Source organism: Notothenia rossii (assembly GCF_949606895.1).
Source record: "Notothenia rossii genome assembly, chromosome: 3".
Classification (NCBI taxonomy): Eukaryota; Metazoa; Chordata; class Actinopteri; order Perciformes; family Nototheniidae; genus Notothenia; species Notothenia rossii.
In genome coordinates this window covers 16,253,076-16,269,097 of record NC_136901.1, presented here as the reverse complement: position 1 = coordinate 16,269,097, position 16,022 = coordinate 16,253,076, and the positions used below count along the sequence as shown (strand labels likewise).

General features: G+C 37.4%; 1 protein-coding gene and 1 long non-coding RNA gene across 6 annotated transcripts; one reads left to right on the top strand and one right to left on the bottom strand.

Moving 5' to 3' along the window:
- Positions 1-47: 47 nt before the first annotated feature.
- Positions 48-2,466, bottom strand: LOC307032234. Its single transcript, XR_013806185.1, has 4 exons — positions 2,110-2,466; positions 1,936-1,998; positions 714-1,470; positions 48-400 (listed from the first exon to the last, which is right to left on the bottom strand). It is a non-coding gene; the product is annotated as an uncharacterized lncRNA (long non-coding RNA).
- Positions 2,467-3,825: 1,359 nt separating this feature from the next.
- Positions 3,826-10,754, top strand: LOC307032628 (uncharacterized protein). 5 transcript variants are annotated; one of them, XM_079670740.1, is made up of 11 exons: positions 3,826-4,144; positions 5,138-5,190; positions 5,312-5,408; positions 5,509-5,667; positions 5,914-6,137; positions 6,314-6,450; positions 6,529-6,622; positions 6,756-7,088; positions 7,202-7,373; positions 7,582-7,709; positions 7,841-10,754. In XM_079670740.1, the coding sequence occupies exons 3-11, from the start codon at positions 5,315-5,317 to the stop codon at positions 8,156-8,158; spliced, it is 1,659 nt and encodes a 552-aa protein (XP_079526866.1). In that variant the 5' UTR covers positions 3,826-4,144; positions 5,138-5,190; positions 5,312-5,314; the 3' UTR covers positions 8,159-10,754. The 5 variants fall into 5 exon arrangements, with proteins under 5 accessions (XP_079526866.1, XP_079526867.1, XP_079526865.1 ...); XM_079670741.1 differs by lacking the exon at positions 3,826-4,144 and having other exon boundaries at positions 4,168-5,190; XM_079670739.1 differs by lacking the exons at positions 3,826-4,144; positions 5,138-5,190 and having other exon boundaries at positions 5,197-5,408; positions 6,004-6,137.
- Positions 10,755-16,022: the final 5,268 nt, after the last annotated feature.

The following is a 16,022-nucleotide window of genomic DNA, read 5'->3' as shown; positions in this document are numbered from 1 at the left end:
GAAGCAATGACTAACTGAAATCTGACCCAATATAGTGTTTTGCCATCCTTGTATACAATATTACTGTTATACTTTGCAGTCAATGGCAAAGGTGTCTCATTAAGGTACCAGTACCATTGCATACAAGGATGGCAATGTAGGATCATTTTTAAGTTCAGTTACTTTCTTTCATAAAACCATACAGATATGCAACAATGTCTTTGGAATGACATGCAAGGGGGATACACAGAGAAAATGCCTACTGACAGCAATAGAATCATGGCCCATGTCTTTTGGCATCAATCATAAAGTTCTTGCCTTTACTGATGAATTCCACATAGGTCACGGCTGAGTGCCAACTGATGTACTTCTTCACATTCCGGTATTTCACTTTCAGCAACATGTTGTCCTAAAATTGCACCTGGAATACATTTAGAAATGCAATGTCAATATACAACAATTTTGAAGCTACAAATGGGACTCAAGGTGTTAAATAGTGGAAATATCCTTTAACACAGTGGTCCTTGAAATAAAATGATGTTTTGGCAACCACATTGAACAATCCCCCCCCCCCCCCAAAAGAAAGAATCCACAAAAGTCTGTGACAAACATTAATCTCACTATCTGAGTGAGTGTGTGTGTGTGTGTGTGTGTGTGTGTGTGTGTGTGTGTGTGTGTGTGTGAGTGAGTGAGTGAGTGAGTGAGTGAGTGGCACGTCGTCACACAAGACTTACTGAGGCCCTAGAAAGAGAACCAACACATTAGACCCGACATTTGGAGTGCCTGCAACAAAGGGGTGGGGGTGCAAGAACAAAAATGAGTTAAAGGATAATTCCACTATTTACCACCTTGAGTCCCATTTGTAGCTTGTTTATCAAGAATAAGAGTGGTGGACACCATATTCTGAACAATTGCTCCTTTCTTTTCTTTTTGACTGTTTTTGCTGGACCACCTGACAACTTTATATCTTGATTTATTTGGCATTTTGTAAATAAAGTAAATGATTGTGAAAGTGAAAGTGATTAGTCTTCTAACAGAAAGCAATGGGCACTATTTACTTTACAAAATGCCAAATAAATCACAACGCAACACAACTTGTTTTCGGAACACCCACGAACACCACTAACCACTCGGCGAGTTGCAATTTTTTTTTAATGAACGTTTAGTGTTGTTTTAAGGATCCACTGGAGAGTGCCCAATGGAACCCTGTCTGTAGCAGCCAGGTGGTCATGCAAAAACAGTCAAAAAGAAAAGAAAGGAGCAATTGTTCAGAATATGGTGTCCACCACTCTTATTCTTGATAAACAAGCTACAAATGGGACTCAAGGTGTTAAATAGTGGAATTATCCTTTAATGTTATTTATGCTCTCATCTTTACATGTATACTTTTATAAATATAGTTATTGATACTCTCATCTTTATACCTTTAGAACCAAATCTTCATGACTGAGCCACTGTGTTAATGAATTAGCTTAGCATGTTAGCATCGAACTAGCGGGAGATTATAAACGTTCATAATTAGTTTATTATAACATTGTGATTGATTATTAATTAACAACATCATGTATTATAATAATTTCATGCATTATAATAATCGAACTTACTTCTATAATGAGTGAGTATTACTATAACTAGCTAATCCATTAGCTTAGCATGTTAGCATCGAACTGGCGGGAGATTATAAACGTTCATAATTAGTTTATCATAACATTGTGATTGATTATTAATTAACAACATCATGTATTATAATAATTTCATGCATTATAATAATTGAACTTACTACTATAATGAGTGAGTATTACTATAACTAGCTAATCCGTTAGCTTAGCATGTTAGCATCGAACTGGCGGGAGATTATAAACGTTCATAATTAGTTTATTACAACATTGTGATTGATTATTAATTAACAACATCATGTATTATAATAATTTCATGCATTATAATAATTGAACTTACTTCTATAATGAGTGAGTATTACTATAACTAGCTAATCCGTTAGCTTAGCATGTTAGCATCGAACTGGCGGGAGATTATAAACGTTCATAATTAGTTTATTATAACATTGTAATTGATTATTAATTAACAACATCATGTATTATAATAATGTCAAATGTTAAATGCCTTAATTACCTCTAAGAATGCCCTGTAGGAAGGATGAACGAAGATGCTGCTGTAGGTCTGGTCAGTGTCTGCTGCTACTTGTAACGTAAAGAGAAATAACGTAAATGTAAAGAGACACCCCCTCCCCTTTTCATTCGATGGGCATAAAACACTGGCTAGCATTTCTTTTAAAACATTAAATGCAGTGTTAAGCACTTATATAATACACATTTATTTTCACTGTAGTACAATATTACCTTGTGGAAGATGGTGAGCTTTATTAAGGCTAATGAATCACCGCCTTCAACACAGTTTGGTATGCAATCCTGCATTGGCCACATTTAGTATTCTTTAGATTAATAACGTACCCCACTTATTAAAAAATGGTTTAGGCTAAAATATTGAATAAGGATATAAATAATAGAAGCCTTAAACTGATATGTATGGTGGTTCTCTTACCTTGTCAACCGTCCTCATCGATCTGGAGTCCACACGATCTGACTTCTTCATGCCCAAGAGCGCGCAAAAACCGGATGTAGAATTTAACTCCAAATGAGTGTTGGGTATTGACACCTTGAAATAACACCACCTACAGAGCCTTTTCAGCACTTTGAGTGTTAAAATAACTCTCAAATCAACACTTGTTAACTCTGAATAGTTAACACCAGATATTTTAACTCAAATTAACACTACCGATTTTGCTGTGTAGAACTACCACCACAAGTACAATCAAGTCCTTTTATCGTGTACTTTTTTAGTAATACCCTGTCAAACTCCCCTCCAGAGTACAATAATGCATGTTTTCTGCCATCTTTGATGAGAGATAAAATCATTTTTTGCCATAGGTTCTCAGTGAAAGTGGTACTGCTGGATAGAGTGCTACTAGGACTACTACCACAAGTACAATCAAGTACTTTTATCGTGTACTTTTTGAGTAATACCCTGTCAAACTCCCATGCAGAGTGCATATTTTCTGCCATTTTGATGAGAGATAAAATACTTTTTTGCCATAAGTTCTCAGTGGAAATGGTACTCCTGGATAGAGTGCTACTAGGACTAACACCACAAGTACAATCAAGTACTTTTATCGTGTACTTTTTGAGTAATACCCTGTCAAACTCCCATGCAGAGTGGATGTTTTCTGCCATCTTTGATGAGAGATAAAATACTTTTTTGCCATAAGTTCTCAGTGAAAGTGGTACTGCTGGATAGAGTGCTACTAGAACTACCACCACAAGTACAATCAAGTACTTTTATCGTGTACTTTTTGAGTAATACCCTGTCAAACTCCCATGCAGAGTGGATGTTTTCTGCCATCTTTGATGAGAGATAAAATACTTTTTTGCCATAAGTTCTCAGTGAAAGTGGTACTGCTGGATAGAGTGCTACTAGAACTACCACCACAAGTACAATCAAGTACTTTTATCGTGTACTTTTTTAGTAATACCCTGTCAAACTCCCCTCCAGAGTACAATAATGCATGTTTTCTGCCATCTTTGATGAGAGATAAAATCATTTTTTGCCATAGGTTCTCAGTGGAAGTGGTACTGCTGGATAGAGTGCTACTAGGACTACTACCACAAGTACAATAAAGTACTTTTATCGTGTACTTTTTGAGTAATACCCTGTCAAACTCCCATGCAGAGTGCATATTTTCTGCCATCTTTGATGAGAGATAAAATACTTTTTTGCCATAAGTTCTCAGTGAAAGTGGTACTGCTGGATAGAGTGCTACTACACAGCAAATTGAGAAGTGTTAATATTTTGGTGTTGGTGAAATTTAAACAAGAGTAGAGTTAAATATACTCCTGATAGAGTTAAATCCCTTATATTTAACTCTCATTAGACAAATAGTTGGTGTTAAAAACGAGTGTCAAAACGAAATATCTATAAATCAAATCTGTAAGTGTAATTGTAGTACATTAACTCTGAACGTTTAACTCTTAACTCCAAACCTAACACCTTAAGTGTAAATTAACGTATCACCACGCCCCCATCGCCGTAGCACTAGCCACTTCAAACCAGAGTCTTGCCGTGACGGCTAACTGCTCCCTGACATTGTTCGGTAAGTAAATTAAAATAATTTCTGTTAATGTTGTGTTTTGTTATTGGTATTTCTCTTAGTTCGCTAAAACTTCCGTTTTCATGACAAAAGTGTGATATACTATTTTCCTGTGTTATAAGACAGGCGAGTCACCGCTAAGATAAGATGTGTTTGGCTTGTGGGCTTTTAGCATTAAGCTAGAGTTAGCACTAGCTAACCAAGCCGAAAAAACGTATAACCAAACAAACATAACCTTTATGTGAATGCAGGCACCGAGTGGGAACGTTATATCGGTAGTATTATATTTAATGAGATCCCTGTTTTGAAGGCTTGCGTTTATTTGCTAATGAATCATAGAAACTTGCAAGACTACATCAAAGGTTAATGTTACTGGTGCATCTAGGCGCCTTCACACCGGAGTAATTTACCCGTTTAGTTCCGATAGTGCCTTGAATTTTGCGTTCACACCAAAAAGAGAACTTAGTTCAGAGAACTTTTACCCCCATTTTTAGTGCCTGCTAGAGAGGTGGTACTATCCTGGGGAGAAAAAAGTACCAATTTCGATTGTCTGGGCGAAGTGCAAACCACGCCCCGTAAAACTCTGAACAATTTAGCCGCCATTGTATTTGCCGGCATTAGCATTAGCATTAGCCCCGCGCATCAACGGAGAGAGAGTACAAAATAAAACATGGGAGCGGTGGAGATGAGGAGGTGTCGGCGTTCTGGCGATTTACTCGTAAGGCTTCAGTAGAAGCTGCTGGAAGACTCCCAGCAGCTTCTACTGGTGGCAAATAATGTATCGTCACAGCATTACAGCTTTTTTACGATGATTGAGCTATATTTTTCTTTTAGGTGTTCTGCATTCAATTTGGCATTGCTTTATTACCTATTTTATCTCTTGCATAGATCACCTACAGTGTTGTACTTAAGAGTATTCAATTATTTTGTGTGACATCTTACATTTTTAGGTGCTGTCTTTTGTATAAAAATAACAAAAGCTTGTTTGTGTCTAAGGTTGCTTTTGAAAACGGCAGATGGATTAATATATTCTCTTCGCAATTATTGTGGTAAGATACATTATGTGATATAATGTATGTGATGTCTAACAATGATTGTTCATTTATTCATTGTAATTACATAACATTGTGTAGAAAGCTACTTCTCATTAACTTACTAAAATGTATACAGAAAATGCTGGCAAAGGTGGAATATGGAGGAGTCCAGAAATACATTAAAGTTCCACAAATTGATGAAAACTTTGATTTTCTCCGGTTTCTTCAAGAAGGTTTGTATCTATATTATAATTGTAAACGTAAGTCACTAAAAAAGGTCAATTTGGAAGTCTAAATGACATGGTATTGTCATTTATTTTTTATATCTCCCAGTTACAGACAAATTTAGTCTGGAGTCTCAACTTCTAACTGAAGGCCTGCTCAATCTGACTGATACATCAGATACTGAGGTTGATGCCGACATATTTGATGAACTGATTAAATCAGGGGTCCGAAACTTCAAGGTTGGATTCCGCCAGTATCCAGTAACAGGTACGGTTGTTAAATAAAGGTTTGGAAGATTTGACTCAGTCTTTGTTTAATATGGATGCATCAATATTACTGCATGTATACAACTGATACTTTCTCATACTGTACCAACACATTTTTAGGAAATAGTTTGAAATTATGTGTTAATCAACAACATTTTATTTACATTTAAAAAAATATTTTTTTTACATATCATAACATCTTAACACTTTTTTTATTCTTCTTTTATTCTCCTGTGTCAATTTTTAGATCTCGAGGTTAATTTTGTAGAAGACGAATCAGACTCATCAGTGTTGCCGGACCTAACAGCATCAGCTGATTCAATCTTCGATCTTACAGCATCACCAGCTTCATTGCCGAACCCTACACCATCACCATCTTCCTCCATTTCATCTGATTCGACTGTTATCCTCTCATCGAAAAATAACAGAAAGAGGGGTCCAGGAGAAGTGGATCGTGAAGAATCAAGACAGGTAAACCTTGAAATCCTATATAACTGTCTCAAATGTTTAGATTAGTAAACAATTATACTATGATCATGCAACGTATACTCTTTTTTTGTAATATTGTAATAAAAAACGTACTTACCTAGAAATATTTAATTTGCTTAATCATTAACCCTAATATTTTGAAAAAAAACGTTTGGCAGAAGGTTGATGCGGTTTTGAAGTCCAATCCAAAGGGGGAAGAAATCTTCAAAGAGTATGACAAAACCAAAACTCTGTCAGATGCCACACGTAGACAGATGATAAACATTCTGGTTGCAGAAATGACAGAATCATATGGGTAAGAAATCACAAAAAATGACTAAGAAAAACCCAAATGGATCAGACACAAATGTAATAATAATTTTGTTTTTAAAAGAAGGATTCCACCCACAAGTGTGCGAACCAGTTATGCCCTGGGAATTGTGACCCTTTTCCCATATCTCCAAGATCCATACTCCAAACATGGATATGTAAGTTTTAAGCTCTCCTTGAAGTCTGTAAACTGTGTTGTTGTAGTACTTATGTCATTAGACCATGATTCTGATTAATATTTGATATATATTTCTTATTGTGATTTGTTCGTGTGAATGCTTGTGTGAGCAGGAGCATTACTATGACCCTGATGCCAATACTGGCTATCTCGCTTGGAGACTGAAGACAGTCCAACGCAACACCTATGACGGCTTCCGTGGGCGCTCCAGGCCTAATTTCAAGGACGGCCCAACAACTGAAAGAGAATCTCTGTTGATTGGTGAGCAGCTCTTCGGTGAGGAGTGCAGGGAGGCTCTCTCAATAATTCGACATTCAACAGACAAAGGTGTGGTCAAAGACAAGATGAGAGCCACCTTTGAGTACAGACAGAAGCTGATTCATGACCAGGATGCAACATCTTCAGTCTTAGACGTCTTCCATCGTTTCCTTGACATACCTGAATTGGTAAGTAAATGTAAAGATTATTAAACTGTATTTTGAATATTTGAAAACAGATTCCTTAAAAATATCAAGTACGTTTAAATAACTTTTTTTATGGACATGGTCTTTGTTTAAAGATTGACCAGGATTTTTCCATGATGTTTGGTGACGAAGTATCCAGGAAGTTCCTGGCAAAGTGGCCATCATATTTCAAGAACAAAGTCATTGCAGAATGCCAGAGTCTTCCCTCAAATCTTCATGTTGAGGAGCTGCTGGCAGCTTTTGACCCTGAGACTGAGAACGACTTTGGTAAATAATAACAGTTGTGTTTTTAAGATAAAGAAGTTGCCTGTTTAATAAGTTAAATATGTAACAGTAGCCTCAACTACAACTCAAGTAGGAACCCTAGAAAAATTATAATTTTCAAAAATGATTCACCTCTATGGTCCCTTGATTATTGACTGCAGCTTCAATTTATATATTTTTTCTAATACTTTCTCCTCTGTTTATTTTCAAGGCTGGGATGGTGACATTTCAGCTCTCCTGTTGCTATTGCATCTCCTGCCCCCTACGCCCAGAGGCCATAAAAAAACTGCCAAGATAAGCTCAGCACAGGCGGCAAACCATCTTGTAAGATTTCTTAAGGTATGTACCATTAGATTTTTCTTTTTTTTGTGCTGTGGTTGTATGTAAGATGTGTTGCAGTTGCAGTTTGATATAAGACTGCAAGAATAAATCTTACTCCTCACTTACTACATTTGTCATTCAATCTACAGCAGGGAGCCAGCCTCACCACATTCCTGGAGAAAGTTGAAGCAAGACAGCCCTTCCTCCTCTGCATTGGTGAGCAAAGGAAGAAAATCCAGAGGTTCGTCATCGTTGTGGACCACAAACCCATACCATGCAACGCTCAGACATCGGTGGCTGCTTTTGATGCCCTTTTCAAAGCTCACTATGTCTTCAGCCTTTCTTATGATGAAGCTCTCTCCAATTTCTACATCTTCATCCAAACAACGGTGTACAACATCGATGTTGGTAATGCAAAGGAAAGCCCACGAGTCAAAGAACTAAGAGCACGACTACTGCGTGAGTAACAGCCAATTCACGAAGAGCAGAGCCCAGTTTTGCACTTAGTTCAACAAGTTCAGAGGACAGTTCCAAAAAGTGCCTGAGCATGTTTACATGCTTTGTTTGTAAAACGCACCACAACAATTGTTCAGTTCTTTGTCAACATTTGAAATTTCAGCACGGCTTATATCCTGCAAAAAGCTTGCGTTTAAGATGTGGAGAACAAGGATGTCCTTCATCTTTTTGCACATACAATGGCTTCAGAAAGCACCTTAACAACGTACATCACCATGATGAGCAGGTCAATACTAACCAAGAAGTGATCACACAGACACAAAGACATTTTGAGATGGAATCAAGTGAGCAGCCAACAACTTCTGCAACCATGTTACAGGTCCCCCCTGTTATCACACAGAAATCGCTTGATAACATGTGCGGATCTATTGTTTCTCACTTACAAGCTTCTGGTATTTCTGAAAGCACCGTCCAAACAATAGTTTCTTCAATGGAGGAAGTTGTCAATGATGTTCAAAATCAAGCACGGGAAGCAGTTCTTCAAACATTTTCTCCTCAAACTATGGAGTCAGGCATTTATGAGAAAATAGAGCACAGTTTAAATCAATTAGATAATCCATTTTCAACCTTGAACACAGTGACAAAGAGAGACAAATATTTCTATGAAAAATGGGAATTAGTTGAGCCTAAAGAATTTATCCTTGGTGTGCGATTGGATACACGTAGGGATAGAACTACAGGTGTCTATAGTCAGATTCCTGTAAAAGACAAATACATGTATGTACCGATTTTAGGTACCATAAAATCTATTTTGAAAAACAGTGAGATAAGAGAATGCTTCTTGCAAGACAAATGCAGTGAAAAGGGGACTTACAAAGACATTAATGATGGGTCGTATTTCCAAAATCATCCTCTGTTTTCACAACATAGACATGCTCTACAGATTTTGCTATATTACGATGACTTTGAAACCGCTAACCCATTAGGTTCTAAGAAGGGGATCCATAAACTTGGTTGTGTTTATTTTACGTTAAAGAACCTTACACCAAAGTTTAACTCTGTGCTTATGAATGTGCATCTTGCAGCTCTTTTTTACACCCAAGATCTAAAAAAATACGGATTTGAAGCAATACTCAAGCCTCTGATTGATGATCTTAACATTTTAGAAACAGAAGGAATCAAACTTCCATTTATTGAACAACCATTGTTTGGGTCGGTATTTCAAGTGACAGGCGACAATCTCGCTTTAAATGGCTTGCTGGGCTTCGTCGAGTCTTTCAACGCAACAAACTGTTGCAGGTTTTGTTTAACAAACAAGAAAGACTTTCAGTCTGTGTTCACTGAGACTGATCCTGGGCTGATCCTGCGCTCCAGAGAACTTCACGTTGAACATTGTAATGCATTAAGTGAAGATCCTGCTCTACCTTCCATTTATGGTGTTAAAACATCTTGTGTGCTCAATTCATTGCAGTATTTTCATAGCACTGACAATTTTGCAGTTGATATAATGCATGATTTGTTAGAGGGTGTTGTACAGTATGAGCTAAAGCTTTTCTTTCAGTACCTAATGAAAAATGGTTACATCTCTTTGAATGCACTGTCAGACAGGGTACAGAGTTTTAACTATGGTTACCTGGAACGTAAAAACAAACCAAGTGCTTTAAAACTGGATGACAACAGCAAGCATTTAGGTTTAAACGCCATTCAGTCATTGTGTGTTCTCCGCAATACCCCACTTATCTTTGGCGATGTGGTTGAAAGAGAAAATAAGTATTGGAACCTTTTGCTCCTTTTGTTGCAAATAGTTAATATTGTTTTCTCCCCTATCCTGACTGATGGAATGATAAGTTACCTAAAACATTTGATCTGTGACCACCACAACATGTTCAAAGTGTTGTTTCCTGATAAGAAATTGATTCCCAAACACCACTTAATGATTCACTATCCGAGATGTATTAAAAAAATTGTCCCTCTTATCCATATGTGGTGTATGCGATTCGAAGCAAAACATAATTTTTTTAAAAGGTCTGTAAAAAATTTCAAAAACCTTACAAAATCTCTTGTTAAGCAACACCAGCGGCAAATGGCTTTTTATTATGAAAACTATTATTTTAAAAGGTTTGAGATTGGTCCTTTAAAAATGAAAACAATAAATAGCTTGGAAGGTGCAGAATCACTGTGTCAGATGTTGCATTTAGATGCATTTTCAGAGGTTTCAACTACAAGATGGGTCAAAAATTATGGCACTGAATACCAAATTGATCTATACATATGCACTGGAACATTCCATGACCTACCTGTGTTCATGAAAATACGCAACATCATCATTCATGAGCAGCGTGCTTTCATAATTGGTTGCACTGTTCACACGCTGTACTTTGATGATCACTTTCATGCCTACTGTATAGAGGACCAAAGCAATGAACATGCTGTTATTTGTATTGACCAGCTCACCTATGTTAGACCCTTTGATAGGCAATACTCTAATGAAAATGAGAGAGCATACATTGTTCCATATTGCTGTGTATTTTGAAATGTATTTTAAAATGCTTTTGTGTCAAAAGCATTTGTTTGTATATGTTTGAAAATAAATCTTGTTTCAAACAACTTTAGCCTACTTTATTTTTTTAGTAATTGTTATACTTTATTAGAGCTTTATTTACACTTTATAGTGTTGATATATGAGTAACACTTTCATAGTTAATAAACTATTCTGTGAGAGAGTTAATATTTAACACCATGCAAGTGTTGAGAAAAACTAACACTGGTTAGTGTTATGAAAGAGTTACATTTTAACTCCATATAGAGTTAATAATTACTCTGAATAGTGTTAAGAAACCAACTCTTTAAAAAGAGTTAAATTAACTCTATGTGGTGTGGACCCATATAGACACTGTCAAAGTGTTGAAATCAAATCTGACAGTGTTCATTTGGGGATGCTAATTTTGCTGTGTAGGACTACTACCACAAGTACAATCAAGTACTTTTATCGTGTACTTTTTTAGTAATACCCTGTCAAACTCCCCTCCAGAGTACAATAATGCATGTTTTCTGCCATCTTTGATGAGAGATAAAATCATTTTTTGCCATAAGTTCTCAGTGAAAGATGTACTGTTGGACTCAGTACTATTTGAACTACCACCACAAGTACAATCAAGTCCTTTTATCGTGTACTTTTTGAGTAATACCCTGTCAAACTCCCATGCAGAGTACAATAATGCATGTTTTCTGCCATTTTTGATGTGAGATAAAATAATTTTTTGCCATAAGTTCTCAGTGAAAGTGGTACTGCTGGATAGCGTGCTACTAGGACTAACACCACAAGTACAATCAAGTACTTTTATCGTGTACTTTTTGAATAATACCCTGTCAAACTCCCATGCAGAGTGCATGTTTTCTGCCATCTTTGATGAGAGATAAAATACTTTTTTGCCATAAGTTCTCAGTGAAAGTGGTACTGCTGGATAGAGTGCTACTAGGACTAGTACCACAAGTACAATCAAGTACTTTTATCGTGTACTTTTTGAGTAATACCCTGTCAAACTCCCATGAAGAGTGGATGTTTTCTGCCATCTTTGATGAGAGATAAAATACTTTTTTGCCATAAGTTCTCAGTGAAAGTGGTACTGCTGGATAGAGTGCTACTAGGACTAACACCACAAGTACAATCAAGTACTTTTATCGTGTACTTTTTGAGTAATACCCTGTCAAACTCCCATGCAGAGTGGATGTTTTCTGCCATCTTTGATGAGAGATAAAATACTTTTTTGCCATAAGTTCTCAGTGAAAGTGGTACTGCTGGATAGAGTGCTACTAGAACTACCACCACAAGTACAATCAAGTACTTTTACCGTGTACTTTTTTAGTAATACCCTGTCAAACTCCCCTCCAGAGTACAATAATGCATGTTTTCTGCCATCTTTGATGAGAGATACAATCATTTTTTGCCATAGGTTCTCAGAGGAAGTGGTACTGCTGGATAGAGTGCTACTAGGACTACTACCACAAGTACAATCAAGTACTTTTATTGTGTACCTTTTGAGTAATACCCTGTCAAACTCCCATGCAGAGTGCATATTTTCTGCCATCTTTGATGAGAGATAAAATACTTTTTTGCCATAAGTTCTCAGTGAAAGTGGTACTGCTGGATAGAGTGCTACTAGAACTACCACCACAAGTACAATCAAGTACTTTTATCGTGTACTTTTTTAGTAATACCCTGTCAAACTCCCCTCCAGAGTACAATAATGCATGTTTTCTGCCATCTTTGATGAGAGATAAAATCATTTTTTGCCATAAGTTCTCAGTGAAAGTGGTACTGCTGGATAGATTGGTACTAGGACTACTACCACAAGTACAATCAAATACTTTTATCGTGTACTTTTTGAGTCATACCCTGTCAAACTCCCCTGCAGAGTACAATAATGCATGTTTTCTGCCATCTTTGATGAGAGATAAAATCATTTTTTGCCATAAGTTCTCAGTGAAAGATGTACTGTTGGACTCAGTACTATTTGAACTACCACCACAAGTATAATCAAGTACTTTTATCGTGTACTTTTTGAGTAATACCCTGTCAAACTCCCATGCAGAGTGCATGTTTTCTGCCATCTTTGATGAGAGATAAAATACTTTTTTGCCATAGGTTCTCAGTGGAAGTGGTACTGCTGGATAGAGTGCTACTAGGACTACAACCACAAGTACAATCAAATACTTTTATCGTGACTTTTTGAGTAATACCCTGTCAAACTCCCCTGCAGAGTACAATAATGCATTTTTCTGCCATCTTTGATGAGAGATAAAATCATTTTTTGCCATAAGTTCTCAGTGAAAGATGTACTGTTGGACTCAGTACTATTTGAACTACCACCACAAGTACAATCAAGTACTTTTATCGTGTACTTTTTGAGTAATAGCCTGTCAAACTCCCATGCAGAGTACAATAATGCATGTTTTCTGCCATCTTTGATGAGAGATAAAATCATTTTTTGCCATAAGTTCTCAGTAAAATTGTTCAAACACAGCAATCAAAAAACCTTGATAATAGAAATGTTACTTTGGAGGGCAAACATTTTTTTTTTTTACTTAAATGTGCTTACCTCTCAAGCCATGTGTCTCCCTTCTTTGTAGGATGATTGAAATGGATGCCTCTTCAAAAATATGTGGTCACATGACCAACTTCTTCTATGGTTTTCTAGATAACAGGGGTGGCAATACTTGCCCCTTGGCACAAATTACCCCACTCTCCCCTATATATTTATGATTATAATTATTATAGTCTGTCATTTTACATGTTTGGTTGTCCTGTGGATATAGTCCACAAATCGTGTCACTTCTTCGTCCTTGGCAATTAATGGAGGCCCACTTTAGAGAACACGTGAATTGTAAATAAATACAGAGACAACATAACAATTTGGAATGAACATTTTATTGGGGTCACAAAGGTCAAAAACAGGATTAAGAAAATCGATGGATACTCACCACCGTGACATACGGAGGTTTCACGAAAGTTACATGGGAAATAAGCCCCTCCTACACCTCTATATAAACAGCGTGTGGAAGCCCTTTCTGGCTCACTCTGTCCTGATGCAGCGCAGCGAATGCATCTCTCTTGCTCACGCGTATAGCTGCATATCCTCCTGAATGCTGAAAACTCACACGCACAGCTGCATGTTCATATAATACACACTGCTTGGATTTGATCACCTTACAGGGCTATCCTGGGGGGAGATGGTTTAGTTATAATAAGCCGAAACATTCAGACTCCTGGGATTACTACTGAAGATGTGTATTAGAACTGTTATATGTGAGTGATAGTAAAAACACTACTATGATGGCTATCACTCAACCTCATTTCATTTTTCTTGGGGTCTAAAGTGGGAGTTGGATCTGCCTCGGTGGAGAGCAAGGATGGCCAGTGCATTCAGTCCTGTAGCAGTCTTGACAGCAGGATTCAAACTGTTAGAAATTAAAATCAATGTTTTAATGGGGAAATGTAGTTTAAACATGCCGTCAGTTTTAATGCTCTTTTATACTGAAAAACCAGAAATTCTTGTGCACAAGCAGTTAAGCTTTTATTCTGAAAATCCTTCATCTACGGTTAGCATTTAGCATGTGGCTAATATACGATTTCCTGAAGAGGTGAATTTAGTAGCGAAATGATATGGAGTGGTGCAAACCGAAGCTACTGATTTAACACTACAACTATAGATGTCGAGATACTACCATGCTGAATATTAAATGAAGGTACAGTTTATTTGAATACATTATTGTTTACAGACGAGAGTAGCATGTGACAACATCCGGAATGACCGGAAACCAAACGAGCCGAGAAGTATTGTTTAGAGTATTGATTAAAGAGTTTAGAATGTGTTAAATGAAAAGTGATGAAAGAGAATATGAGGAGAAACGGCGTGTTAAGCATATATTGAATGTGAAAAGAACCAATCCTCTGTTTAAATGCAATAACGGACATTGGAGACGAGGCGAGCCGGCTGGCGGGGAGGAGCCAGCAGAGGATATATGACAGCACCGGAGGAGAGATCCATGCTCTTCTCTTCCCTATCGAGGAGCGGATCACAGCTGTTTGTCTGACTGAACAATATCATGCTTGTGACCAACCCGCGCCTTTTTTAATTAAAGTACCCAATTGAACTTTCACAGAAACTCCATTTAGTCTCCTTTTAAAGCTTCTCTCCTGGACGGGAGAATAACGAACACAGTTAACAAAACCCTTTCTTCCCTGACTCAGCGAGTGCCCCATGTTCTCATTTCTGTGTCAGGTTCGCTCTCTCCGGTGTTCCCTTATAATTCACTGCCTGATACTCTCTCCCCCTCACTATAATTAGAATCCTAACCGTCAAACCCTTTCCAGGTCGTAACCTAAAATGGACGCCCACGTGCTTACTCCTCCTCATGCATTAAAACTAAAATGGCAGCCCACTTAAAATGAATTCAGAGAACACGTGAATTGTAAATAAGGAGACAACATAACAATTTGGAATTAACATTTTATTGGGGTTACAAAGGTCCAACATAGGATTAAGAAAATACATGGCAATTTACCTGCTTACGGGAACATACGGTAGCTTCACAAACTCAGACAAATAAGCTCCTCCCACACCTATATATACATGAGTGCAAAAGCCCTTTTCGGCTCACTCAGTCCTGATGCATGGCAGCGAAGGCATCTCTCCTGCTTACTTATCTCTGATATCCTCCTGAATGCTGAAAGCACAAAGGCACAGCTATATGTTACAAAGAAGAAGAATTATGATGAAGAATCCTGAATACTGAAAGCGTTTAGCGCTGTTTTAATTGTTCCCTATATTGCCCCTATGCCCTGTAAGGTGTCCTTTGGTGTTATGAAAGGCGCCCCTGTCAGAAGAGGGGGAGAAAAAGAGAACTCCGTCCTCCGGGCTTTATTCTTATATATGATTATATGGAGTCATTATTCATCAGTTTTAAAGCTCAATAAATAACTAAGAAGAACTTTGACCGGCACATTTCTAATTTTGTCCGGAAGATTTAAACTTTAACGGACATGTTGATCGGTGAAAAAAAATCTAACTGAAACTGCCGCACGGTCCCCTCGTTCCTTGGAAGAGGCGGAGAGGTGGGTGTTTGTCATCTGCTGGTGGACTACCGGAGAGAATTACAGTGCTTGCCTCGACGGGGAGGGATTGCATTGAATTACAGGAGCAAACGTTGTAAAAGAGACAGACCACAACATTTCGTTATATGCGGATGATCTACTGCTGTACTTGGACGAGGTACCAACTACGCTTCCTAAGCTGTTAAATATCTTTACCCAATTTAGTTCAATATCTGGTTACAAGATCAATTTGAATAAATCATGTCTTTGACCCCTCAATA

Excerpts from the sequence above, each read along its gene's own strand:
- LOC307032628 (XM_079670737.1), top strand. The coding sequence starts at position 5,213 with ATGTATGTGATGTCTAACAATGATTGTTCATTTATTCATTGTAATTAC. Across the intron at positions 5,668-5,913 it reads CCGCCAGTATCCAGTAACAG|ATCTCGAGGTTAATTTTGTA; the intron begins GTACGGTTGTTA and ends GTCAATTTTTAG. Across the intron at positions 7,710-7,840 it reads ATCTTGTAAGATTTCTTAAG|CAGGGAGCCAGCCTCACCAC; the intron begins GTATGTACCATT and ends TTCAATCTACAG.